This window comes from Zosterops lateralis (assembly GCF_965231275.1).
Source record: "Zosterops lateralis genome assembly, chromosome: 10".
Taxonomy (NCBI): domain Eukaryota; kingdom Metazoa; phylum Chordata; class Aves; order Passeriformes; family Zosteropidae; genus Zosterops; species Zosterops lateralis.
This window is the reverse complement of record NC_139770.1, coordinates 20225875-20253095: the sequence shown is the minus strand read 5'-3', so window position 1 is coordinate 20253095 and position 27221 is coordinate 20225875. Positions and strand designations below refer to the sequence as shown.

Below are 27221 nucleotides of genomic sequence, written 5' to 3'. Positions count from 1 at the left end.
GATGAAAAAAACCCAACTAAAAGCTGCCTGTGCTGCGGGCCCCGTGTGCAAGCAGTTCAGTGTCCTGCTCCATTGGCTCTGGCACTGCAGGGATGGTCTGTGTCCCCCTGTGTCACAGACCAGCAAAGAGCTGCCCGCTTGGGGTGCCCCGGGTCGCTGGTAACCGAGGCTGCTCGCCCGCTGCCCGCACTCCCGGAGCCTGCTGTCCGCTGCCGGGGTGCCCGGGTCCCGTTCATCGAGCCCGCTGGTGTGTGGACAGGAGCTCCACATGGCCGGGGAGCGCTCGGGGGAGCCCGGCAGGCTCCACACAGCCCTTCTGTGCCCGGGCTGACTCCCCCGGGGCCGGGGGCCGCTCCTGCCCGAGCGCTCCGGCCGCTGCCCGCGCCCTGGGAAAGCAGTGGGAGCTCACTCGGGCACCGTGCCGGGCTCACCCGCCGCGCCGGGCAGCCCGCGGGTCACCCTCCCGCCCGGCCGGGGGACACGGCCATGGGGGCACGGCCACCGAGGGGTCTGGCCGTGGCGGGACTCGGCACATCAGGGGCACGGCCACCGTGACACAGCCGTGCGGGGCCGCGGTCACCGGGGGCGCTGCCATCGCGGGCACGGTCACCGAGGGCAGAGCCACGGGAAGGTACGGCCACCGGGGGACGGCGCCACCGGCTGCTGCAGCACCGGGTACCGCGGGCGGTGCTGCGGGGCCGGGGCGGGGCGGGGCGGGGCGGGCGGCCGGGCCCTGCCCGCGGCGCTGCCCCCGCGGCGCTGGGCGGGCGGGCGGTCCCCGCTGCAGCTCGGCGCCTTCTCCTCCTCCTTCTCCTCCTCCTCCTCGTCCTCAACCTCCTCCTCCTCCTTCTCCTCCTCCTCCTCCTGCTCCGGCCGCTGCGGCGCGGGGGCTGCGGGCGGAGCGGCGGCGCCATGAGCGGGGCGGCGGCGGCCAAGAGCGAGAAGCTGGACGAGGCTCAGGCGCTCGCCCGCAGCTGCGCGGGCAGACCCGACTTCCAGCCCTGCGACGGGCTCTCGCTCTGCGCCACCCACAGCCACGGCCGCTGCTTCCGCCTGCACTGGTGCTGCCACCTGGGATGGTGCCACTGTGAGTGAGGGGGCGAGGGAGCGGGCGGGGGGCGTGCGATCCCGCCTGTCCCCAATGTCCTGTCGGTCCCCGCGCAGTGCTTCACCGCCCGTCCCATCCCGATCGTCCCGCTCTGTCCGTCCCGTCCCGTTCTGTCCGTCCTTTTCCCTCCCGCCCGTCCCGTTCTGTCCGTCCCGTCCCGTCCCGTTCCCCGGCGGGGGCACCCCGCTCCCGGAGCTGTCCGTGCCGAGGCGGCCCCGGTGGGACCCTGACCTCGGGCGCTGCTCCCGCAGGGGCGGCAGCGGCCATGCCCGGAGAGTTCTCTCGGGGCCTGGAGCCCCAGTGCTCCTCGCCCCCTGGGCTGCCCGGAGGGTGAGCGGTGGCACTGGCTGGGCACCGCTGTCCTTAGCACCAGCCACTTCATTCTCGGTGCTAATGGTTTTCTTTTTACAGGCATAAACCCCTTTGAGCAGAGAGATAACTGCTTTAAGCTATATATAGCTGATAGCTTCAAAATCCAGTATCGAGCCAACTCTGGTGAAACGGTGCCCAATGACTTTAATATCGGTATTCACGATCCTGATGTATCTAATCATGGAGGCTGAGATTGAACTGTGGATGTCCAAACATAGTTTGATGAATAATTAATCATGTAGAGCCTTGAAGAGCAGGCTTTTCCCAGCAGTGTGTTGGTGCGAGGTCAGGAAATGGTGATGGAGAAATGTTTGTATGCTTGTGTTGTGTTCTGGAGATCTCAAAGCTTGGATGGTCAAAGTTAACACTGGACCCGTATGTGAGGGTTACTTGGTGCTGCTGAAGGTGTCCCTGGACTCCTTGCATCCCATTCTCCTTTTAAATCCATTGCCATTGCCATCTCTCCTTGCAATTTAGTCACCTTCATGGATTCCCCTTTACACGCACTTTTTGCAAATTTTGTTTCACAGGGAAAAGAGGCTGCTCCGAAAGCCAGCTTTTGTTTGGATGCAAGCTTCTAGATCAGTTAAATGTGCATTAAGGGAATTTTGCCTTGATTTGGGATTCATTTGAAAGCGGTTCAGGACAAAAGGTTTTCTTCTGTCCGTGCCCTGGGTACTGTGTGGCACAACCGGCTGTGTGAGAAGGTGCCACAGTCACCTGCTGCACAGGGACAGGGATGTCTCACTGGTGTTTCATCAATAACACAAAGGCCCTCAAGTATGACCTAGATTCTTCCCAACATTTCCCTGGTCTCAGTTATTTGTGGCCACCATCAAGATATAAAAGCTTATGAGCATTCTGGAGTACAGGATCAGAGCTCAAAGTGGTGCTTATAAACTGGAGATGTTACCCAAAGTCATCTGGGAATGGTGCTGGGATAGGGAAGTCAAACATGAACTGGGAACACCTGGAGAGGCAATTGCAGAGAGGGATCTGGGGATTAGGATGTATCACAAACTGCCTGTGCGTCAGCAGTGGGAGCTCTGTGTGGCAGAAATGCCAAACCCAAAACCCCAGCCTTCGCTTTGGGATGCATTACCAGGAGCATGGCAAGTGTGCAATTTAATTAGTCTCTTCAGCTCAGTGATGAGGAAACCAGGCTGATGGGGCTGAGCTTTGAGCTCAGCAGAAGTTGCACTCTGTAGAGCTGTAGGAGAATGGGGAGGAGATCACAGAGATCAGCTTAGAAAAATATGCTTTGAAAGTGGGTGCAAAAGAAAGTGTTGTTTGGGCTGTAAAAGATTGAGGAAAGAAGAAAGGAAGGGAAGAAGGAGGAAGGGATGATGAGCTTTGCAAAGTGTAAGGCAGCCTTGCAGAGCACCTGTGTTCGAGTCCTCCTCTGCACAGATGTGGCAGATAACCAGGTATCTCTTACCTGTGATAAGGAGAGTTTAGGTTTGCAAATGGGAAAATATCATAACTAGAAAGAGAAATGCAGCAGGGGAACAGGGTACTTGAGAAGGTGAGGAGTCATGGTCCTTCAGGGTTAGGCTTAGAATTGGTGTCTCTTAGGCATTACATGGAGCTGCTTCCCTCTTGGAAAGACCACTTGAGATCCCATCCAACCCTTTGCTTCTGTGTGGCAATTATAAGATTTAAAAATAGTTACAGCATTCGCAAGAAGTACAGATTTCCTTCTCAATTCTTCCTTTATGACTAAGGAAAAGTTAAAGATACCTTTGCCTCATGAAACCAGGATTTTTAAATGGAAGATTTTAAAGGAAGTCACACACTTCATTGCCTTGTTTAATCTTCTGAAAGCCATGGTGAAGCGCGCTCTCTTCTTGCCCCTCATTTCCTAATGCAAATTTCAGAGCTAAGGAACTCTTTGTATCCTGCTCCTGTGGAATGAGTTGAGTTGGACTTAAAAGGGGTAAGAATGAAGTCTGTAATGGGAAATTGTATAGAGGTCAGAGATGTAATTAAACAGCATTGGGAGTTATCTTGCATAAACGAAGTACTGTAATACCGACTCGGGAATCCTCAGAGGGTTCTTGAAAGTGCTTTTCTGTGACTCTTAAGAGCTGTATTGGGGAACAGGAAACTCTACATCAATTAAAAGGGCCATTGAAGTATTATTTTCCATCAGTGGCCAAGGTCCTGGAGAATGTCAACTCAGTTAAAGTGCACTTACACTGAGAAATTACAAAAACTCACCATGCCATGATGAGTAGATTGTCTCCTCATGTGTATTCAGGATCACATCTGCTTACTTCAGTGACAGGAGCAATTTAGCGTTGCAGAGCCACTTGACTATGGAAGGAGTAATTGAGAAAGAACCCAGTCTGAATTCCCCAAAGCCATTGTGGTTGGCATGCTCGGAAGTGAACAGTACTGTAGGCACTATCTTTACCTCAGATGTTTCTCTGTCCATAAAATGGCAATAATAGCTGGCAGGGAGGTCAGAGACTGTTTGATGTATCCAAACAGCTCCAGGAGCCTCAGCTGCCCTGGGTGCCTGTATGACTTCTGTGTCTAAGCCTGTAGTTTATTTCAGGTCCTTTTCAGTATGTTTTGGTCTTGGTGGGGAGCAGATTTCCCAGTGTGGTGTTTTTCTAATGCACTCCCATGCATGGGGCGCTCTGAACCCAGGCACCTCCAATAAGAGGTGCATGAAAAATGTGCAGGATGGGTGTGCTTGGGGAGCTGGGCTCGGAGGGCTGGGGGGCCTCGGGTGCCACTGGGCTCTGCCAGGGGCACAGGAACACCTCGTCCTCAACACCCCTCCCCTGGGTGCTGCCAGGAGGCTGTGCCAGCTCCAGTCTCCACGTGGAAGCAGGATAAGGGCTTAAGCCTCAGAGTCCTTTTCCCAGCAGGGAAGAAGGTGTTGGCCCGGGAGGTGTTTTTGACTTCAGCCCCTGTGTTTGTCCTACCATGCATTTCTCCTGCTTGCTCTGAGCCCTGCATGTATTCCCTTTGCCAGGGTGGCAGCCCCCTGTGCACCTTCCTCCCCTCCCCTCTGACAGCCTTGTGAGGTTTTGTTTATTAGATGCAACCTGAGAGCCTTGAATTACTCTGATCTACTTTTTCCAGAGCCAGAGAAAACATGCCAGAGGCAGGTCTGCAGCAAGGTGCCTGCCTCCCTTTCCTCACCTCGGGATTTCCACTGCAGCTGTGATTTGCACTGATGCTGCCTGTGAGGCTGCTGCCTCTGAGGTGGTACCTGCTTGTGTCAGAAGGGATCAGATCCTCGGGGTTGCATCTGTCCTGACCTCAGAGCAGCACTTTGACTGTGTTTTGCTAATTTTACTTCCTAAGAATTAACTGAGAGAAAGCATCATGCTTAATACAATTAAGAGCATTCTCTTGCAACTGGGTTCATTTGTAATCTGAATATCTTGCATTCTGTTAAACACCCTGCAAACCCCTCGGTACATTATGCTGCAATTATCAATAATACATGATGAATCGTGGTTCCACAGCAGTTGCATCAATAGACAGTAATTGTGCCACCTTGTATTAGCCTTTCTGTGTTTTTCTTCCCCCCTGATTCAGCATCAAAAGAGCAAGCTTTTAGCTCCTTAAAGCCTCTTGCATATCTTATATTGAAAAGTAAATGCAGCAAATAAATTTCAGGTCCACCACTTTTACAGGTTCAGTTGTTTGGAACCTTTACAAGAAAACAAACCAAGCATGGGGAAATAGTGAGATCTCCATTGAGTGGCCAGGAAGGGAACACAGTTGCCAGGCTCAGGCAAGGAACAAGATCATGGTGGCAGGAAAGGTTTTAAAAAATACACCTGCTGCCCCACCCTTGCAGTTTTCTAGGTGGCGGACAGCATGTGCAAGTGTGCCTTGGATTAGTTTCCTGCTCCCTGGCATGCATCACAAATTATGGCACTGTTCAGCTGGAGTTTGCAGCCAGACCTGGCAGGTTCTGCATGAGGTCAGGCAGGCCTGGCAAGAGATCCAAGGAACCGTCATTTTTCAGCCAAGAGGAGAAAATGGGTTTGTGGCATGCGACAAAGGCCATGTGTTTTCTGGGTGATTTTGGGGAGAAGGGCTTCTCTAAATTTGCCCCTGCAATATTCTGGGAATGTAGAATTAGAGTACATTTACATTTGTTGTTCACCTGAACAGGCAGCCCAGGGTTTCTCTTGGCTCTCAGAGCTCCATTGCTTCCTCTCAGTGTCTGAGGGCACCCAGCAGAGGCACAGTCCCCGTGGCTGGGGTCTCATCAGTCCCAGCTGTGTGCTGGCCAGGGGAGGGGGTTATCCCTTGTTCATTGCCCACAGCTGCAACCAGGGAACCAGGCAAATCAGCACAGTCACTGCACCTGGGTGTGCTCTGAGCCAATACTGCTCCTCACATTCTTCTCTGCTTGAATCACTAGTGGTTTTCTTTTATAACATTTTAAAATGAAGGCATTTGTTGTCTGTCGCACAAAGCTGGTGAAATTTCTCTGCCGAGGCCATCCTCGATTAAACCTCTACCAAGGAGAAGATGTGGTGTGTGTCCATGGCAGCTCCTGCTCTCTGGCAGGTACACACCTGGTTCAGGTGCAGGCATTTTCCCCTGCCACACAGTGATGTATGCAGCATTTCAGTATCTCTGTGCACGCCAGCAGCATTTCCAAGGCATCTCTCCCTCTCTCCAGCGACAGAAGCCATCAGCAGGGGCTCTGACAATCTCCCAAGCCCATGTAATTATTCAGACCCCAGTCTGGCTGTGGGAACTGTGAGGAGAGAATCAGTGAGGGAGCCCTGCTTTCCTGTGACAAAGCTGGTAAGTGAGCTGAGATGCTATGGGGAGGAATTCAGGTGCATCCTGATAGGGCTGGGGGTCTAAAGAGGAGCTGTGCCTGCCTGCAGCCAGTGTCTGTCAATCCCTGCGTGTTAGAAGAGCAGCTGCAGCCCTGGGGTGCTCTGCAGCACAGCATACACTGTACAACTCCAAAAACCTTGCTCTTGTTCCAGTGGGTTTTCCTAATGTTGGTTTTTGGTGGCTGCAAAACTTGTTCCCACATGCAGAGGGGAGCAGAAGGGCAGCAGTGCCCCTGTTGCTCTGTGTGCCCTTGTCTGCAGATGGTGATGTGGACTGGAAGCAGCCAGCCCAGCAGTGGTGATGGCAACTTGAATTTCCAGCAGTACTGTTCCACAGGGCAAAACTACATCCTGATGACTGATTTGTTGGATAAACAGGGAAAGGGAGTTATGACATGCTTATGTCTGAAATTCTGAGTATTTGGAGGAGCTCATACTTTCTTCTTCATGGAAAACTGGACAAATAGGTGGTTTTAATTTACTTCAGCTGTGAAAGGATTTGAACATTCATCCTGTTAAGTCCACATATCCGGACAGAATGTTTGTGCACAGAGCGAGGCTTTATGCTGAGTGCAGACAGGAGCTGCAGAAAGGTGGATGTTGCAGCTTGTAATGGGAAAAGACTTATAATGAGGATTTGTTGCCTGTGGCTGTGCAAGATCTTCTCTTCACCTGTATTTTGAAAAGCTATGATATTCCAGCTTGGTTTCACTACGCTGTACACAACCAAGGAAAGAATGTCAGCTTAATATGTTCTGAAGTGTTACTCTAAAGGAAAACACTGCAAGTTTTTGTGGGTGCACCATCCCTGACCTGGATGGGATTTTGTTCCTCAGGTTGTAGTTATAATCTGGAAATCACAGTCTGAATGTACCACTGATACGAGAACCCACATGTGTCGATTCCTTGTACCCTGTGGGAATGTCAGTGCCTCTGGAAGAACCTCCTGGCATTCATTTTGAATCCTTACTATAATGTTTAGAGACATGCATGCTATTATTAACAAAGGCCCAGATATCACTTAACAGAATTAGACCACAGGAAAATCCCTCAATTCAGGCTACTTGCATAGTGTTTCTCATAGGACTAACTCTTGTACAGCTCATACATGATTGAACAGAAATCACTGCACTTCTTTCTCCAAAAGTCTAAGAAAAAGGGACCTGTGTAGAAAAATACTTTCTGCCAGTCAAAAACTCTTTGTCATGCATGACTGTGAGGTTGTTTTGTAATCTGTCTGTCCATCTGAGAGGCATAATTCACAAAGATTTTTTTCTGCTTGTCCCAAACTCAATGATCTGCTGGTAAGAGCCTTTGAGAGTGTCAGATAACTGACACCCTTTCTCTGTGGCTGCTTGAAGGGTTAAGTGCTGGTTTTGTGAAGCCTGAAAGGACAAGGCTGGGGATGTTTCCTACCAGAAGCAAGTACTTCTGAAGAAAAAGTTCATTGATCTTGTGTCTCGTCAGCTGGTGAGGTTGTCTGTGGATTCAGGATGTCCTGAACCCTGCACAGTGAGGGCTGGGCCTGTGCTCCTGCTCAGAGGACTTCCTGCTGTGAGAGGCTGCTGGCACTTTTGTCACTGCAGAGGAACAGCCTAAAGATAAAATCTGCATGGAGCACAGTGCCCGTGGTGAGCATGTGGCTTCCTTCCTGGACTCTGCAGGTGAGGGAATCTGTTTGCCAGCCTGGATATGTGAGCCTGCTTAATGCCAGTGCCCGATGCAAAAGTGCCTGCTGTCACATCATCCTTCCTCTTGTGCTTCTTGATGGATGTTTCACGGGTCTTTAATGGCAGCCCGTGGTCATAGCCTTGCATTGTCCCATGAGACTGAGTCACAAGATTGTCCTCGCTGTGACTTCCATCCTGCAGGTCTGCAGAGCTGACACTGCTCAGGTCTGCTGGAAGCACTGAAGAGGCCTCTCAGGTGCTTGGCACAGGACCTCCAATTTCCTGGCAGCACCTGTGTGCCCATCAAGAACACGTTTTGTCACGGCTCGTGTTGCTGCAGCCAGCAGAGCCCGGCTTGTAGAGCAGGGGCATCTTGGGGGGCTCTTATGTAATGGCTCTCGATTTAACCAGTGCTGCTGTACACTTCATGACTCACTGCCAGCCTTGGGAACTTATTTCTGCACACTGGTGAGGCTCTACTAGAAATTTGTGTTTCTATAAAGGATAAAAAGCAAAATGCTTTACTCACAAACAGTGTAAGATGTTCCCAAACTCCCGAGAGCTGTGACAGTGTGGGCTTAGCTGCTGATGGATGGCACAAGCTTATACTAATGCAAAAGCTGGTTGACAGTAGATTGGATTCCAGGTAGAGCATCTCTCTCTCTCTGCATATAAACTGGCCCTGGTTTAATGTGCTGTGGTTTTTCTTCCAGCACCTCCATGAATTTATCTGCCCACAAGATACAGAGTATGTTTTCATAATGGCTTTGATTCTTCCACTAATCAATTTTTATGTAGTGACTGATCACAGAACTCAAGAAGTGCAGTTCATGCAATTTGGAGATGTTTTTGCCAATAGTTGAGTATATTCACATAGATGGTAGTCAAAAACCTACTGAGAAAGTGAAAACTGATTGCTTGGCAACTGGGCCTTGTTTTTAACATAGCCATACGTTAATTTAGGCCATGTAACAGTTGGAATTTATATGTAACCTACGTTGTAAAACAATTTCAGCAAGAGGCATGCATTTGTATTCCCGTTCTCACTGGTGGCTGCGGAGCTCCAGAGCCCACATGTCTGCTCTTGAGGCTGTTTGTCTGGCTGTGTGCTTGCACCCAGCCCTGAAATGATTCCCTGCTGTGCCCAGCTCTGTGCCAGGCTCTGTCTGTCCCTCTCCCTGCCACACATGATGCTGCTGAACACCTGTAACTGTTGCAGGAAGGATGCTTGGCTGTTCCACACTGCGTAGCTGGCTGGTTGGATTTCAGTGCTTTCCTGAGCCTGAGCCCAATTCCAGGTGTTTGCACTCCCTCCTTCCCCCCTCCCTCGCCTGGTGAAAGGTTGGGACAGCATCAGGTGTGCCAGGGTGGACAGACCAGCTCTTGCAGCCTTCCTGCAGTCCACCAGCATTAACCCAGCTGTAGGCAGGACAGGTAGAAAGAGACACCTTTTGCTTTGTTTTTCCTCCCTGTGCCACTAGACCTTGATCTGCTGGCACAGGAGCCATTCTCCAGCTGGTCCTGTGGGATCTTGACTCTCTGGATGTGAAGCCAAGGGCTTCACATGCTCTCACCTTTGCCAGTACTGGCTTACCCTGCCACAGCAGAGAGCTGTTTGTGCTCCCAGCTGTGCTGTCCAGGTGCTCCAAGTCACTTGCCTGCAGTGGCACTGTGTGATACAAGGGCTTGATGTGATATCCACCTGCTCTACCTCCACTGGTGGCACTTGGGCTTCTGTGTGTTGATGCAGAGCATTGCTGGATCCCACACCCCTCCAGGGGTGCCCATACTTGCACTGCTCAGCTCCACGTGGTGATGTGCTTTGGGCACAAGCAGGGGGAGCAGTGCTTTAAAATCCCCAGAAATGGGTTCTCTAGAGGCTAGTGATAGAAATAGCTTGGTTTGAATGGCATGTGAGTGGAGATGTGCACGAGGGACCAGGAACAGCACTGGGATGAGGGTTAAAAGAGTGTGTTGGGAATAAGGACCCTGTTCCCAGCACTGAAGCTGAGGAACATGGTGCTGTCCAGGCTGAAGGCTCCTGCTCCCACACAGCCACTGCACAGATACTGTGTCAGCAGGAGACCCTGGGCTCTGGCCACAGGAAGGGATCAGCACAGGTACATCCCATGGGCCATTGTTTCTCCTGTCAGCCACCAGGAAAACACTGTGGCCAGAGAGATGTGTCTATTCCAAGCTGCAAAACCCAACCTCCTGCCCCAGCTGTCCCCTCTGAGTGCAGAGTGCAGGTCTTTAGAGAGGACTTTTCCTTCAAGGACCCAGTGAGCTGTTCTGCTTATTTGATAATTCCCAGGAAAGCATTCCATCATATACAGAGGCTGAGGGTGCCCCTCTGCAATGCCTGGAAGACAACTGGATCTTGTGTCTCCAGTCCCTTTGATTTCCAGGCAATGCCATGGTTTTCTGGGTAGTTTGACATGGAGCTTCTGTTGCTTTGTTTCCCTATCAGTACACTGACTGGCTGCATGGAAACCATGGGCTGCTGAAGCTTGAGCAGATGGCACACAGGGATGGGGTTGTAGAATAAATATTTAGCACTAAGCCATTTTTTGCTATTTTCTCTACTGAATTTTAAAAATATCCAGTGTAACTTGGGGGATAAAATTTCTCAGGCAAATGTGTGAGAAGTGGCTGTTCTGGCCTTTGGGGGTGGGTTTGGAAGGGATGTTGGAAGATGAATGTCCTTGGATTCAGAGCTTGGGTAGTGTTGCCCAGCTGCTGTGCTGGCAGAGGTAACCAGAGCTGTACCACACTTTCCATGCCTGGGCTTCCATGTTTTTGGAACCCAGCATGGAGCTGGGGTTAGTAGCACCTGTGGTAGGGGTGACATTCTCCAGATACTGAAAGAGCTCCTCCACAACACACACGTGGTGTGTGCTGCTCCTCACTGCCTTTTTGGGTGTTGGTATTCTGTGCCCTTACAATGGTTAGTGAGCAAATACGGCCCCTTTAAGAGGGTTTATGGCTGCATCTCTCAAGCCTTCAGGGTTGCTTTTTCTTTAAGTCCAGTAAATCCGTGTAAGCAATGAGAGTAAAGAGCAGGGATGATGGAGGAAGCTCCAGGGTCTGTTTGCGTTTAAGCGTTACCTTCTCTTAAGCTGATGTGCACAGAAACTTCTCAAAGGCTTAGACAGCTCACAGCATGTACTGTCATGATCCTTTTTGTATTTAAGACAGATCAAGACAAAAGGGCATTAAAATACAAATTTGATGAGGAAAAACTTCCTGATTTTTTTCCCCCCTCTGTGATGATTTCCTGTGAAAAGCGTCGAGTCAGGGGCTGGCACAGCTGTCTGGCTGTACAGCAGGGAGGGAACACCTCTCCTCCATGGGAGAGAGCTGGCAGCTGGGTGGAATTGCTCCTAGACAGCCACTGCCAAAACAGCACTGGATTGGTTCTTCCCTGTTCTTGGATGGGGTCTGGAATGGGATGGATTCATTAGTGCTCAGATGGAGGTGCTTCTGTGAGAAAGAGCCATTTGCAGTGATACATTTCTGTTAGGGCAGAGCCTGCCAGCCCTTCCTGCTGCACTTCCAGCCTGCTCAGGTCCTGGTGTGTGGCTACTTTTTCTGTTGTTTCTTTGCTGAGCTCATTTGTGTCCTTGGAGTCTCTTCTGTGATCCCTTACTGGGCCTTCTGGTTCTGCCAGAATTCCTGCAGCTATGCAGAATGTTCTGTTTGCATTCCCCACACTAGAAATTTGTTTGAGCAATCTCAGTGCTTTTTCAAAGTTGTTTGGACAAGGTACAAGGCAGAAATATCACTTGCACTGAGGTGCTGCATATCTTTATCTAGGAGGTTTCTCCAAGGTGGACAATAATTTCAGTTATGCCTTATTATAACCACCAATGGCCCAGTTCAGCTCTACTTGAGATTGTAAATCTGGCAGTGCCTCAGTGTCCTGAAATGTTTCCCATTTCTTCTGGTGGCTCAGTCCACATCTTTTCTTCACCATGCAGCCCATGAGGATTTGCTGGTTATATGATGTCTATTCCATACATCACAAAGAAGTGCAGACTGTGTGAGCAATGGGGTTTTTCACATGTGCCATCTGTAAATGTGCCCCAGGTTTCTTCTTCCATTTGTTCTCACCCCTCTGGAAAAGTTAGTACTGTGCTCTGAGTGTAGTTTGGAGTTGTGATAGTTCTCAGTGAGTAGTTATGGGTAGGGCAAGCTTTGTTTGCAAGGGTTTGTTGTTCCAAGCTGTGCATGTAACTGGAGAGAGGAGGAGGAAAGCCAGAGCAGTCATTTTGTCCACTGTTCTGCTGGCAGGGCTGGAAGGCCACGACCCCAGGTAGGAACTCAGCCCAAGATCACAGTTCCAATGGAATTCTACTCTGCTGGGCACTTGGCAACAACAGCTGTAGTGGGCACTTCCAGCAGGATGAGGATGCTGAGCACCCTCCATAAACCTGTCCAGGATGTGCAGTGAGCTTTGCCTTAGTCTGTGAAGGAGGAAACCCTCCCTTGCCCCAAGGCTCTGCTGAGCCAGCAGTGAATCTCTACGTGCTTCCTTCCTGTGCCCTCCAGCTGGGCTGGTGAACCTGTGCCATCCACTGCCCTGGGGGGCCCTGGAAACTCAGGTGGGTGTGAGAACCTTTGTACTGTCCTGGGGCCACTGTGCCAATGCCAGCAGCAGGGCACCACTACTGCTTGGAGCTGTCCTCACCTGCCAGATAGCTCATGTAGGCAGCACAGGGCTGCATCCACACAGTGCTTCCCCAACAGGCAGACTTGGCTCTCCTGCCACACCCAGGAGCTGTGGAACAAGTGCTGCTGGAAGAGCACTTGGTTGTTCTCCATCTCTTGCTGTGAGGAAAGCCAGTGCTCGAGAGGCTCATCTCCAAGCTTTCCACACACAGAACAGCTGTGCAGGGAGCTCTCCTTGGGATAATGCAGAGCCCCCCCAAGGCAGTGCTGTCTCCTGTCACACATGCATTATGAATGCTTCCTTTGCCTTCTCTCCTTCAGAGCTGTGTGGTATTTAATTAAAGGGGTTTTATGTTCTTCATAGTGGGACCAATTCCCCTCCCATGTGAGCAGAATTTTTTGGCAGGGTTGTGAGTGGCAATAGCAAAGTCTGGCACAGCTGGAGTGACAATCCCATTGGACTTCACAAGGGGAGATCACTGGTGCTGTTACACAGGTGCATGTTCAGGCAGCACCAAGTCACCAGTATTTAGGGAGTAGCTCCCTGCTGGTGAAAAGGACACATCCCTCCACACCCTCACTGGCCACAGCTCCAGCTCCTCTGGAGCATCCACCACAGCCAAAGGCATGGAGATTCCACTGTGATCAGAGCCAGTTCACCTTCAGCCCACTTCTGCTTGGGACTTCCACAAGTGCTCAGCCCACACAGGAGCAGTTCCTAAGCTGAGCCAGGTCACGTTCAATAGCTGCAATAGCAGGTCTTCGTTAACCTTGCTGAGTTTTGGAGATAGATGAGCTGGCAGATGGGAGGCTGTAGAAATATTTGTTCCAGCAGCTGCAGGGGGAAGAATACATATGAAAAAAAGCTTTTATCTTTCAGTTAATAGATGTGTAAATGCCTTGCATGCAAACAAATATCCATGGTATGTACTGCTGACTTAGACTTGTCAGATCCACAGCTCTCTCTTACCATTTTCTGAAGTGCAGTGCAATTCATGATGTTATTTATTAGGACTAAGTCCTCCTTTTGAGAGGGTAAAACTTGAGAATTTGTTATAAGAAACCTCTCTCCTGAAAGCTGGACTTTTTTTTCCAATATGTCAAGCATGTTAATGAGTGTTAGAGGTAAACCAGAATGTTGGGATGGAGGGAAGTGGAAAAGAAAATTTTCCAGCTGCACCTCTGCTTATTTCATGGTTAAGTTATTTTGTATTAGCCACGGAAATTGCTGCCGTTTTGTGTCTGTTTGGTGAGGATGCATGCAGACTGCCCAATTAGCAAAAAATCAGAGAGAAATTACCTCGTGGCTTGTTTCTCAAGGCTTGATTTGGGGTTTTGGAAGCAGGAGGCTCTATAATACAGCTTCCATTCAATCAGCCACATAGTTCTGGTTATTAGTGCCACGAACGTAAAAAACTTTCCAAGTTGCCTGAGTTTGCTGGAGATGTGCAGGTGATGATAGAGCTCCCTGCTCTGCTGGATCCTGCCTTAGCCTGCTGGCAGGCTCACTGGAGGCATGGAGCCAAGGCTTTGGGGAACAGCATCCATCCGATTTGGCAATAGAAATCCTGTTCCTGTGCACAGAGCAACAGGGAGATGAGCATTGCCCATCACTCACTTCCTTGGACATAGTTGAATAGTTGTTCTGCAGTTGAGTGTTGGCTGTAGCGTGTGCCAGGTCCCTGAGGATTTGGGTTGTGTGCTGGCACAAGGGCCATCTGAAGAAATGGAGAAACAATTGTCCCTTTCTCGTTGTGCCCAGGCTGCTGTCACTTCAAGGGGTCAGACAGAGGAGCAGTGTTGGTGGGGGATAATGCCTCAAGCACAGAGCAGGCTCAGGGGGACAAATGGTTAAGTGTAGCCTATAGACCCATTTCTGGGGTCTCTCATTTCATCATCTCACCTGTCAGCCAGTGGCTGTCATGGACAACCAGGCCTTACCGTGGCAGTCATTCTGGCAGAGCCTGATTTCACACAGTTGCTGTTCCCAGGAGAGGAGCAGGCTCTTGTTTCCCTTGAGCCCTTTTGCCACGGTGGTGGAAGTGCAGAGCCACAACTGTGACACCTCTTCACAGCAGCTCTTACAGTGCACAAGAACTTCCCAAACTTCTGCAAATGCAGCAGGTTTCTTTTCATGGGATTTGGAGCTTGATTTTTGGACATGTGTTTGACAAGTGCAGTATTTTTTCCTTCATCACCTTCTGCATAGGCAGTGGTGGGGAAGTGACCCAGGAAACAACTTCAGATGCAGTGTCTTGTGTGGCATCTGTATTTGTGCAGAACACTGTCATTTACAGGAGTGTTCATCAGCACAGTGCAGTCACAGAGTGCTTCAGCTGACTTGGAATAAACAGGCAATAAGTTCTGAGCTAGTGTATTAGATGGGATGCAGCAGAATAGGTGCTCAAAGTACTGTTTTATCACAGACTGTTGCCAGCTGTTCGGAGTCAGCAAAAATATTGCTGTTGATTTCCACGGGTGTTTGATCAGATTGAGATGGATTATAAGAAAACCTGGGGACTTGTGCTTCTAGGGGCATTTCCAGTGAAAAAGCCTGGCAATCCTGCAAGCTGCAGGGGTGGGGGGCAATCTTATTTCTAATTTCTGCATTTATTTTTCATAGGCTGCATCCTGGCTGATGTGTTTCCATGCATTATGTAGGGTGAGGAGTGGTAACCGAGGCTGTGAGAACAGCGTTGTCCATGATCCAGTCTGACAGTCCCAGTTCTGAGCACGTGGTCATGCTTTGAAACAAGTTTAATCTCTTTAAAATTGCCTCTAAAACCAGCTAAGACTTGACAAACTCGTACCAGAATTCTAAAGAAAAGTAGAGATCAGTTAACATAGAAAATTCTCATGGCTGTGTGGTGGCCAGTTCCTGCTTTACCGTGGCAGAGCTTGTCCTTGGAATGTGAGGAATGTTCAGCCCCTGTGAGGTGGCACGGGCAGGCTCTGAAATCTGTGCTAAGGGAGTGGTCACTCCTTGCTCCTGCCCTGGAGTTAGTGCCAGCAGGGCACTGCTGAGGCTCTCAGGGAGCTGCTGTGTGCGGTGCGGTGGAGAAACAACCAGCTGAGCTCCCACAGCTCCTCGGCTGACCCGGCCACTGCTCCTCTTCTTTTCCCAAAAGGAGAAAAACAAACACCAAAAAAGTCAAACTGAGCAGTCTTTCCTTGCCCCTGCTGTAAGCTTCCTTAGCTTAAATACTTTACTTTCTACTCCCAGCATCCCTCAGCCTTTTGCCAGTATGTGGTGGCTGTTTTAAGTGGAAAAACAGAGTCCTGTTGTACAGACACCTTTTTTCTTCATCATGGTAAAATCTTCACTGGACCCTTCCTTGGACTCTTCAAATAGGGGGTGCACAGAAATGAGTTGAAGAAATGTTTTTCACCAGTATCTGGTTTTATTTTATCATTGGTTGTCAAAGGAGCCCACACAGAAGCACTCCACATCTATGGATAAATAGACCATTGTGGTTTCAGGCAAGGGCAGGCTGCACTTCACTTTCCATGAGCTGAATTTATCAGACACTACCCCAGCCAGCAGCACAGTAATCATCAGCTGTGGGGCTTTGCAAGGCAGTGGCATATATAATGTTCACTAATTTCACAGAAGGATTTCTGGGAAGCAGCAGATGGCAGGAAGCCGTGGGCTGCTGCTGTGGCTGTGAGGGTGAGGAGCTTCCTAGGGAAGTTCTGTCCACAAGATTTGAGAAACCTCCGAGGGACCCCATTGCTCAGAGGCCGCCAGCAGCAAGGACCTGTGCTGGAGGAGTGAGAGCTGTGCTGTGCCTGTGGCTGAGCATGCAGCTGCTGGATGCCCGCACCCATTCCTCTGAGTCACAGCAGGTTTAGGAGCCACACCATGGTAAAGAGATGACAAGTGGAGAGGATGCCTTTTGTGTTTTCTGTCATCCACCCATAAGCAGACGGGGAAAAGCTTGACTGGTTGTCACTGAGTGTTCCCCATGGCTCTGTTAACAATTACCATTGCACAGATCGTAGCGAGAAAACATTGGGTGAGGTATTCGAGAGGAGCTGGTCAAAGCTATTCACACACTTCCCTCTGCTGCCGGCTCTGTCTGCGCTCTCCTGCCGTGACACGCGGGCGGGCTTTTCCCTCGTCGTGCCTGGAGCCTCTCCCACGCTCCAGAGCTCTTCCTTCGCTTCCGTGGCCTTTCTGCTGTGCTCCCTGTCCTTGGGCTACGGGGAGTGGAAGTCCCCGCCGACTTTGGCATGACCCGTTTCCCTTCCAACAGCTCTGCGGGGCGGGAAAAGCCTTCCCGGGTCTCGAGGCTCCCGGTGACGCCCGGAGCTGGCAGAGCACAGGCTGTGCGTGGGCCCCGGAACGCCGCCAGAGCTCTCCCCGGGCCGGGAGGGATTCCCAGCCTCAGGGGGATCCTCTGCTGCCGAGAGGCTTTGCAGGGGGGGCGAGCCCTTCACTGGGGCTTACAGCAACCTGGGCTAGTAAGAGGTGCCCCTGCCCCTCCGTGATCTTTAAGGTCCTTCCCAACGCGAGCCATTCTGCGATGCTCCAAAGGAATGGGCAATTCAGGGGGAAAGGCTGCACCCATCTCTGAGCTGGAAACACACCAGCGCTCAGCCTTCCTTAGTGCTGGGCCTTCCTGCCCCGGCCGGAGAGCCCCGGGCACCCGCACGGCCCCGCCGCGCTTTGGTGCCTTTGCTGCCTGTGCAAAGCAGGGGCTGCAGCGCGGGCAGCAAAACTCTTCCGACAGCCCCACTGCTCACAAGGCTTCTGGAAATTTGTGCTTTCCCAGCGGATGAGCCCCTGGGGAGACATGAATCTTTCAGAGGCTTCATGCAAATAAAATGCAGCATTTTACAGTCTTAGGGATAGCCTCGGGTTTCTCAGTTTTTCTTGACATAGTCCCAATTTTCTGCTCTCTTATTTATTTCTGTTAGTGAAGATGTTCAGTTCACACTTTGTTCTGCTCAATATAACCAACATAATCCTATTTTCTTACTACTTAACCGGATAATCAAGATGCCAAAAGCATTTCTATAGCTTGGAAATTCCCTTGTTTTCTGCCTTAAAATTCCAATTGTAGTCATGTATGAACTTCTGGTTTATAATATGGAAAAACACGATTTAGTCCCCAGAAACAAAGAACATGGAATCATGTGCAAGGAGATTCACTGAAATAATAATAATAATATAAAATTTTGATTATTGGAGCGAAGATGTAAGCTAGATAGAACTTACACATTATGTTCAGTGTGGGGGGAAGCCTCTGAGAATCTTGTCAGTTTTCTTTCTCCTAGAAGGCAGGGTGGGCAGACTTGGCATCTTTCCCACTTTGTGGCTATGGAGTTGTGCCCCTGGAGTGAATTCTCTGGAGTTAGTCATGTCCTACAGCTGTCCTCGAGGCAGGGACAGGGAGGAGAGCAGCACTGGGGTACAGGAGGCTGTGATTACCTGCATCATTAGGTGTCAGAGGATCCACACCTGGAGAGACCACGAGAGCAGCAGTGGCTCCTTCCAGCAGGGAACTGCTGGTGGTGTCCAAGAGTGTCAACATCATCACTTCTGTTCAAACCCCAAGACACCAACCTTTAAACGCTGCTCCTGTGTCCCCACAGGTAAATACGTCTACCAGCCTATGACCCCCGTGGAGCAGCTGCCCAGCACCGAGATCCCTGTCCGGCCCCGCGAGTCCCCCAACACCATCCAGATCTCGGTGTCGCTCACTGAGCACTTCCTCAAGTTCGCTCCCGCCTTCCAGCCGCCGCTGCCGCCCGAGGCGCCGCAGTTCTGCACCATCGCCGACCTCTTCATCGACAACTACCGCGTCAAGTGCATCAACGGCAAGATGTGCTACGTGCAGCGCCAGCCGCCCGCCCCGCACAGGGCAAAGCCCGACGAGGGCTCCGTCCGCAACGCCTTAATCCCAAAGGAGAGCAATACACCAAAACCAGAGCACTGCTCGTCCCCCTCCAGCTCCGAGGACTCCGGCATCAACGCGGTGGGGGTTCACTACATGGAGTCGTGTGACGAGGACACGGAGGGGGTGGCCGAGCTAAGCTCAGAGGAAGATTACAGCCCGGATAGCAGCTGGGAGCCGGACGAGTGCCCGCTCTTGTCGCCCTCGCAGTGCGAGATGGAAGTGATTGAGACTATAGAAACCACGGTGTGACCGCACCAGTCGGCATTGGCTCAGTCCACTTCCTTCTCAGTAATGTTGCTTTTGTAGTATTTCTATTTTCTGTTTTTTCTGACAATCCCTTTTTCCGGTGCACTTGATATTTCAGATTCCTGTCATGGGAGCGCGGTCACGGGACTTACATATGGTGAACTAGCAGCAGCCTGAGCAATTTTAACACATTCTCAGCCTGATCAGCTCTCCCACGTCTGCACGTAAGGTAGTGACAAATCTTAAGACTTTTCTAGCAGTAACAGGCCCTTTTGTTGGTCTGGGTTACCCCACACACAACTTCTCACACAAGGACGTGCCGCTTGAGATATTTCCACTGTCGGGTTGTTGGCAGGGGTCCCTCAGAGCATGGGGGGTGCACGCCTGGAGCAGCAAACCGAGGTGCCCTTAGTCTTTCTCAAACAGCTACACGAGGCTCCTGTCTCTGTCTGTCCTAGCGCCTTGTCCGGCTTCTCCCCTAGTGCTGGTGTGACCCTCCTCCGAGGCTGTCGGCACCACGCTCCCAGCAGGTTGGAATGGCAGGCTAGAGAATGCACAAAGTGCCTCCAACTTTTCTCCAGGCTATGCACCAAGCAGCTGCTGAGGTAGGCCAGGCTCTGAAATCTCCTGAGAAGGCAGGTCTTGCTCTGGAGGGGGGATGAGTTGCCTGAGTCCAGCTGGTCCCTTTTCTCTGCCTGGATCTTGGGAAGGGGCTCTGGCTTTTGCAGGTGGGCAGGAGGGGGAGCAGGCACAGGTGGGGCATGGCCATCTAACCAATACCACACTGGACTGGGGAGTACCAGGACAGGCGAAGGAAGCGACTACCTCCGAACACCCACCCTTGGTTCCGCCTCTGCCTCCTCCTGGGCTCTTTGGTGCCAGACACTCAGGACCAAACGGCTTCAGGGCCTGCATTTGCCTGAAGAATAACAAGTTTAAACAAAAAGAATTTTACCAGCCATACCACTGTGTCGGCAGAGCTTGGGGACAGCATGGAGATGCCCCTGGGAGGTGGCCCACAGGCTCAGTGGCATGTGAGCTTGCTTAAATACAGCCTAAGGTCATCCTAGCGGAGAAAGGAGCCTTTGGCTCCTGCTCTGTGGCTCCCAGTCCAGGAGCAGGTTCAGAGCAGGGGTCCCTCACCCAGCTGATAGTGGAGCTGTCTCACAGGAGGTTCCGTTTCAGCCCTGCTTGAAGGAAACAAAAATGTCGCTCAGATTCCAGCCAGCTCCACAGAGCTGGAGACAGTAACTCCTGTGTTCCTGCAGCATTACTGCCATTCTTTGTGTAGTTGCTGTTTGCGTTTCAGGAGTCCCTGGTGAATCCAAGGCTGTATAAACGTGTACAGTTAGTGACTGATCCTAGGTTATAGTCTGTGGTAGAGGATGGCTCATCTCTCACTGTATCCTGACAATGTATTCCCAATTTTATACACTTTGTAATCAGTATCTTTAGAAGACATTTAGGCAACAGTGTGTGTCTGTGCACATGCGCGTGTCTAGAAGTTTCCATGGGTGGATATAAAGTAATGCTGTACTTTTTAGACTAAGACTTTCAGACAAAAATAATAGGTTTTATAGTTTTGATGACTTACATAAAAATGTGCAATGCTTGTGAAACGAGGAACTTGGGCCATTGCATGAACGGATACATTCTCACAAGGCACCTGAAAATACTGTTTTTCTGAGCGCATTTAAACAAAGGCTGTAGTAAAAATAGGATTTATTTTGTTTTTAAGGGCGGGGTTGTCTTTCTTGGCTAACTACAGTTTCTAACAACATTTTTGGTGTCTTTGGACCATTCAGACACATTCCATAGGTAGAAGGAAACATTATGTATAAACCTACAGCATTTATTCATATTTAACCTTTCAATTGTAACCTGAGTGGAGAGCTGAACGAGCTGACTCTCATGCCCAGTTTCTGAGCTTTCCTCCCAGAAAGAGAAAGGCTCTTCCTCCCCTAGGAAGGGCTTTTCCTTCCCAGGCAGGATGGGTAGGCTGGCGCAGCACAGCCTTCCCAAGGGCAGGGAGCTCCTCACCAGCTCTCCCTGGGGCACCAAGGGCAGGGAAGGTGAGCAGGACCCCCTGCCCAGCACAGCTCACCTTGTTTGCAGGCAAGCAGGAGCCACAGCCCTGCCTGGGCACTGGCTGGGAGCGCGGGGGCCTCGGGGGGTGCTGGTGGCAGAGACTCCACAGGGCCACAGGGTCCTGTCCCCATCAGGATCCATTCTTTCTTAACTGTAAGTAATTAGCAATACCCACAAGCTGTGAGTGTCTCCTACCCAGGATTTGTTCAGATGTCTTAAGCACAATAAGCTGCCTCTTCCTTCTGTTCCTGCAAAATGTCAGCGGCGCTCCGGGGAGCGCTGGGGCTGCTGGAGAGCACTTGGGCAGGGCTCAGCCGCGGGGATCTCCTGGCTCGGCAATGCTCCCATGGAAAACGGGGCTCCTTCCTTTGCACAAACACAGCTGTGGCCGTGTTGTAGCAGCCATGCCCTGGGCTGGCTGCTCCCCCTGCCAGGGAGAGGTGTGTGTATATTTCCTCTTGAATAAAATACTGAACAACTGGCCTTCTGCTTGTCCTAACTGCCTGGGTGCGTTCTGTGCTAGAGAGCAGCATTCTGGGACTGCCAGGAAAGGAAGGGCTGCTCACAGCTTCACATGCCAGCCCTGACACACCCCAGAGCCAGGCACACAAAGGGAATAACCAGGGGAGCACACCAGGCCTTGGTGAGTGCCAGGCTGGTGGGCAGCCTCAGAGTCCAGCTCTGACTCAGCTGTAAAGAGCTGCCCCAGCAGATGTGTGGCCATATTCAGCCTCCTGACGTACCTGTGCCCAGGTGTGGCTGCAGGCTGGACACATCCCATGGTAGTTCTGCTCATGGGCGGGTGGTGAGCACACAGGTCACCTCAGGCCCCAGGGCACTGGCACTGCTCCTGCCGAGGTGAGCTCTGCATAACACCTGGTGCTTCTGTGTTCCTTGGAGGCAGCTGTGCTGCTCCATGTTCCTGCCATTCCATGAACTCTGCACAGATCAGCCACAGGAGGTCTGTGTGCAGGGAGAGCAACAGTCACCTGGTGCTGTGCTCTGGGAGCAGCTGGGACCCCAAGGGCACCCCAAAACACCCATGTGCTGAAGTGAGCATGGGGAAGAGGAGCGTGTGTGACAGCACAGAAACCCCACCAACACTGGTCTGCAGTGCTGAGAGCAAAGTGCTAAAGGTTCTGTGACCATCAGTGCTCATCACACCTGGCCTCTACCCCTTGCAGCCCCAAGAGCCTGAGGCATCTTTTTACAGACACACTCCTCCCACCCCAACACGCGTACAATGAGGTGAGAGGGGAGGTTTCAGCTTCACCCACAGGCACAACTGTATCTTTCTCTTACCAGCAGCCCACTCACACAAGTGCAGAAGTCACACAGGGAACTTCAACCAAGGGCCTCTTTAATGGGTTGGTAGAACACAGCGTGTGCAGGTCAGTTTGTTCACACAGGTGTCATTTCCTGCATTCTTCAGCCTTCTCCAGGTTTGCCCATTCTGTGCCCTCAGACCCCACAGATGCTGCCATGAGACAGCAGGGCCAGGCCTTGCCAAAACAGCTGCTTTTAGCAGAACACAGAACTCAGGTGTGGCCCCCAGCCACAGAACCAGCACAGCACAGGGACACGGGGCCTCTGGGCACAGGACAGGCTCCTCCAGCGGGGCAGAGCTGATTTGATTACTTGAAGAAGTTTCTGCTGCTGCCATGAGCCCCTGGGTCAGCACAGGCAGCCCTCCCTGTGCCTCAGTATGCTGGGGTTTGTCCTGGAGTTCCAGCCCAGCTGCCCCACGACTGCCAAAGCAGAGCTGAAGCTTCACCCACCAACGACCCCCTGGTGCCCAGTGAGGGTCAGCACAGCAGCTTCTGGGAAAGGTGGTGTGGGGGACATCCCGTGTCATGGTGGGGAGGCTCCCCAGCACCACGCCCCGGGCCGGGGCAGCAGCTACTCTTCAGCCACCGGGGGGGGCGTCAGGTGCAGCTGGAAGTTCTCGTTCTGGAAGACGCTGCTGGTGGCCGGGTCCCCGTGGGAAACGCTGAGCAGCCCGTGCTTGTCACCGCCGCCGTGGCCCCCCCGTGCCAGCTCCGTCAGCAGAGCCAGCTGCAAGGAAAACCCCCTGTCACATTCCTGCGGGGCACAGAGAGCCCAGGGCACCACTGTGTCCCTGCTGCCGGGAGAGAAACCTGAACCCAGGTAAAGACAAGGGCATGGATGACATGGACAGACCCTACAGAGCACTATGCAGGTCACCAGTCCTCAACTGAACAACTCCCCAGGGGTCTTTAGGTTGCTTTGAAGTCACATAATTGAAAAACAAACCCAGAAAGAACTGAAAGTGCCAACAACCACAGCCAAAACAGGCAGAAGGCACAAAGAAAATGTCAGGGACAGAGGGAGCTGCACTCTCTGTAGGACAGCAGGGGCATAGGAGGAAAGAGTGTTCCAAGCAACTGTGGGAGCTACAGTGTCTAGAGGGAAGCTTAGTTACAAATCCACAAAGGATCACCCCATGGACACTTGTCAGACCAAAAATGCCCAAAAGCCAGAGGCATTCCCATGGTTTCCCTGCCAGTGACTTCCCCAGCATGGCTGCCTTCAGTGTCCACAGCCAAGTGCCAGCACTAGACCAAATCCCAGAGAAAAGCCAGAGCCCCCAGTTGCCAGTGCCAATGTCTGGCCTGGCAACATGAGAAATGCCCATCACCAGTTTCAGAGAGAAGGAAAACGGGGGGTACGTACTCGGGAGGTGCCTCGGTTCAGTCGGCAGAGCTGGTCAAAAGCTTGGATTTGCTGAGGATCCAGCACAGACTCTGAACTCATCTGAGAAAGAGTGAGAAAGTTAAAGAAACCACGCAGAGCAGGCTGTCAAGTTCCTACACACAGAAATTAATTCCTGGGCTGGGAACAGTCAGTCCACAAACTGCTTGGGAGGTCTTTCTAGCCATCTTTCCCTTGGTATGAAGCCACTATGTGCACCCTAGGACTGGGGGAAAAAAAATTGGTCCTGTTCTTACCCAAAGGACAGTTCCACCCCTGCATGCACAGTGAGTTACTGCTGGGCTCTGTCCCTGATGGCACACACTGACGGTACTGTGATACCTCCAAGGAAGGAAAAGAGGCATGGGAGAACTCGCTCACAACCAGCTGGGAAGAGAAGTAATGGGCCTTTGTGGCCCATCAGCCTCTCCAGGCTCCTTCCCGGGCGGCGGCAGCAGCTTCCCCCAGCCCTTGCCGTGTCCCGGCCCTGCTCAGCCCAACCCCGCGGCACAGGGGACAGGGCTGTGTGTGCCCACTACTCCGGGACTCTGCCAGGGACTATTACAAACTACTGGCATCCTGTAATGGCATCGGGAGGTCCCGGCTCTTGTCCTCCAGTGGGGTGTTACAGACTGAAAGCTGGGAAATGAGGGGTGGCAAGGGGGAGGCAAGGTCAGTCATACAGCAGTGTCAGCCACGTCCCCAAGACCGTGGCCATGTCCAGCTGTGGGGTACAAAGCCAAGTGTCCCCCAGGAGTGAAGGGCAGCTGCAGGTGAGGGCAAAGAGAGGCCTCAGAGCTGCACCAAGAGCACTGAGGCAGAGAGGGCTGCACACACTCAAACTGCTGTAAACGGCACCATTTACATGTCCCAGGGAGAGATGACAAAGCATCACAGACTCTTGTAGGTTTGTTCCATTTATCACACCACAGTGTTTCTATTTTGAATGTTTCTGCTCATATTGCAAGGCAAAAGCATCATCAAGAAACCCCAACAGGAGCCAGGAGAGCAGCCTCCCTCGTGAGCAGCAGCCTGGCATCTGTTGTCTCTGGAGATATATTTTTAAGGGAACATTCAAAAATCTTCTCCAAAATACATTTCCCAGGGGCTACTAACCAAAAATGCTACAATCCTGCCAGTGGGTACTGACTGAAGCTGCATTGATTTTAAGCTCTTTGGCAATGGGAGATGCACTGAGCCCCCCATGAGTTTCCTAAAGCCTGGATGGTTCTGAGACCATCCCAAAAACCACACACATCTTGATCATTAGTCTGGGAAGAGAGGAATGTCCAGAGTGTGGATCACTTATGCTGGAAACATTTGCCAAACGCTCTCCTCCTCCAGGACATTCTCTGTAGTGTAAATAATTATTTGCCAGTCAGGGAGCCAGATGTCCCCATTCCCTGCACACCTGGCACAGACTTTGAGCCTGGGAGCCTGGGACGGAGAGGGTCAGGGACTCACAGCCAGCAGGTTGTACCAATGCTTCCCAGGGACACACAGGTCATCCTCACTTGGAAAACACAAAAAGCAAAGAAAAACTGCCCTCCACAGTTGCTGTGGCCACAAGCATTCAAGGACAAGGAAAATGCAATATAATTGGCCTCCCCTCTCCTGCTCTCTCCCTACCACACGTACGTAACTATCAATCAGGCTGTTCTCAAGCTGATGAGCTGAAATATTGCAGGCAATTCTTTCTGTTGTCATGGAAACAACTGCTGTCAGGCCCTTTCCTTTTTCAACCGTGTCACTAAAGGCATGTTTCCCTTCAGGAGCCACGGGAGGCTCCTGGGGTCCAGCAGCACTTGGTTGTCAGTGTAAGGTGCTGGGCTCACTCCACAGCCTCTGTCTTCAGGGCTTCCCAGCTCCGAGATGGACCCTTCAGCACCTCCAACCCATTTCCAGCCAACATCCCCACACTCCCTCAGAAAAGCCTCAGATGAGACATGAAACCCCAGTAAGGTAATTCATCTCCTGAGGATCTCAGCCAGGAGGAAGGGAAAAGGCTTTTTTCATTTTCCAGCTCTCCCAGATCCCACCACTAATGCTAATCTCTATTGCATGTTTTTCTTGCACGTATTCCACCCCCCTCTGGTAGTCACCACACAGCCCTCCCAAGCTTGCAATTATCTTTAATTTAAGAGCTACAAATTCCATCATCAGCCAGTGCTTAAGCAAAGCAGATCCCAACAATTTGAGCTGAGGCACCGTCCATAGTCATGCCCAGAGACCCATCCCAGAGCTGCCCTTCAGCTATTCCTTCCACGCAAGATTCTGCTGCATTAGAGCTTCAGAGCACCCCACTGCCCCAGAGGCTGCTCCCTTAACACAGAGAGATGCAGCCAGAAGTCCTAGGGAGGGTTTTGGGATTCCTAGGAGCAAAGCCAACCTCCTCCACATTTCCATTTACAGAGCTGAGCCCATAGGCAGTGGACACCAAGCTCACTCTTGGCCTTCCTCCCCTGCTTCACCATGGCTCATCAGCCTTCCAAACAGGTACCCAAATTCAGGGCTTTAATGAAAACACAGCCAATTAATGTTAAACTAAGTAAACCTGCCTCTCTTCTGTCAGAAAAGGCCCTGCTGTTCTTAGGGAACAGGAACTTGGAACAATCAACCAAACAGAGAGCAAGGCAGGCAGTGACCCAAAGTCACTGCAATGACACTGGCATTGCAGAGCTGTTAAGGAACTTCAGGGAAACCTCAGGACATCCCTCTGAGAACAGCAGAGTTCTGCTGCTGCTGCCAAGCTCTGCAGAGCCCTGATGAGCGACACTCCAGGACAGGCACTGCCTGGTCCATGGCTGCACAGAGAGCAGCCTGGCAGGTCCTGGGCAATCCTGCCCTGGGACAGTCCCAGAGTCCCCAGAACCTCACCTGTGGTGGCACACAGGGGCCAGTGCTGGCAGCAGCTGAGCCCTGTCTGCTCCCTGTCAGAGGCAGCCCCGAGTGCCCAGGGCAGAGCAGCATCCCCAGCACAGCCAGTCTGCCACACAGCCCTGCCTCTCACTCCTCAGCAGCACCAGGGGAAAGGCAGATGTCTCTTACTTCCAGCTGAACTTAGCTGAACTTTTGAGGAGAAAGCCTCGCAGTCAGGGCCTGGGAGAGCACAGGTCTGTTTGTGCTCTGCCAGAGTCACTGCTGCAGCCACGTGAGACTGCAGTGACAGGGAGAGGAGGGCACTGGCTGTGTCAGACAGGGAAGCACACAGGCACATCCCACATGCTCTGGGTAGCTGCTCCTGCCTACACCAGGCACTGCTGGGATACTCCCTTGGACTTGTACTGATGCCTTCAGCCAAAGGAGCAATAAACTGCTCAGAGTTAATTAGACAAACACAACCCCCACACTGGACACCATGGCCCAGCAGACGAGGTGTTCATTTCTCATCCAGCAGGCTCTGAGGGAAGCATGGCAGCACAGGGATTAAATATGAAAAATTACACCCAACAGGCCTGTGCTTGGGCTGAGCTCAGCACCTGCACCTGAGAGTTCAGAGGCCTCATGCAGAGAATTCTTTTTCTAGACATGAGCTAAGAGGCTGTTGAGCAGATCCTACAGGGCCAAGCACAGAAGGCTAAGGAGTTGCAGTGTTCTCTGAAGGGCAGGAGGACTTGGGGAGGGA

At 51.8% G+C, this 27221-nt stretch overlaps 2 protein-coding genes across 4 annotated transcripts in view; one reads left to right on the top strand and one right to left on the bottom strand.

Annotated features, from left to right (window-relative positions):
• Positions 1-912: 912 nt before the first annotated feature.
• LOC310913351 (UPF0524 protein C3orf70) lies at positions 913-21359 on the top strand (the record flags this gene model as incomplete). The annotated part of the gene is made up of 2 exons (XM_083868716.1): positions 913-1087; positions 18246-21359. The coding sequence occupies 2 exons, from the start codon at positions 913-915 to the stop codon at positions 18797-18799; spliced, it is 729 nt and encodes a 242-aa protein (XP_083724842.1). The 3' UTR covers positions 18800-21359.
• Positions 13375-27221, bottom strand: part of VPS8 (VPS8 subunit of CORVET complex) — a gene marked incomplete at its 5' end in the record, with an annotated part of 75486 nt that continues 61639 nt past the window's right edge. For 2 of the 3 annotated variants that reach the window (XM_083868713.1, XM_083868714.1), the window contains 2 exons: positions 22038-22939; positions 23579-23659. In XM_083868713.1, the coding sequence (XP_083724839.1) occupies positions 22784-22939; positions 23579-23659 (237 nt within the window). In that variant the 3' untranslated portion in view covers positions 22038-22783. Of the gene's footprint in view, positions 13483-22037; positions 22940-23578; positions 23660-27221 lie in introns of those variants that run through there. The other variant, XM_083868715.1, reaches the window with a different exon arrangement.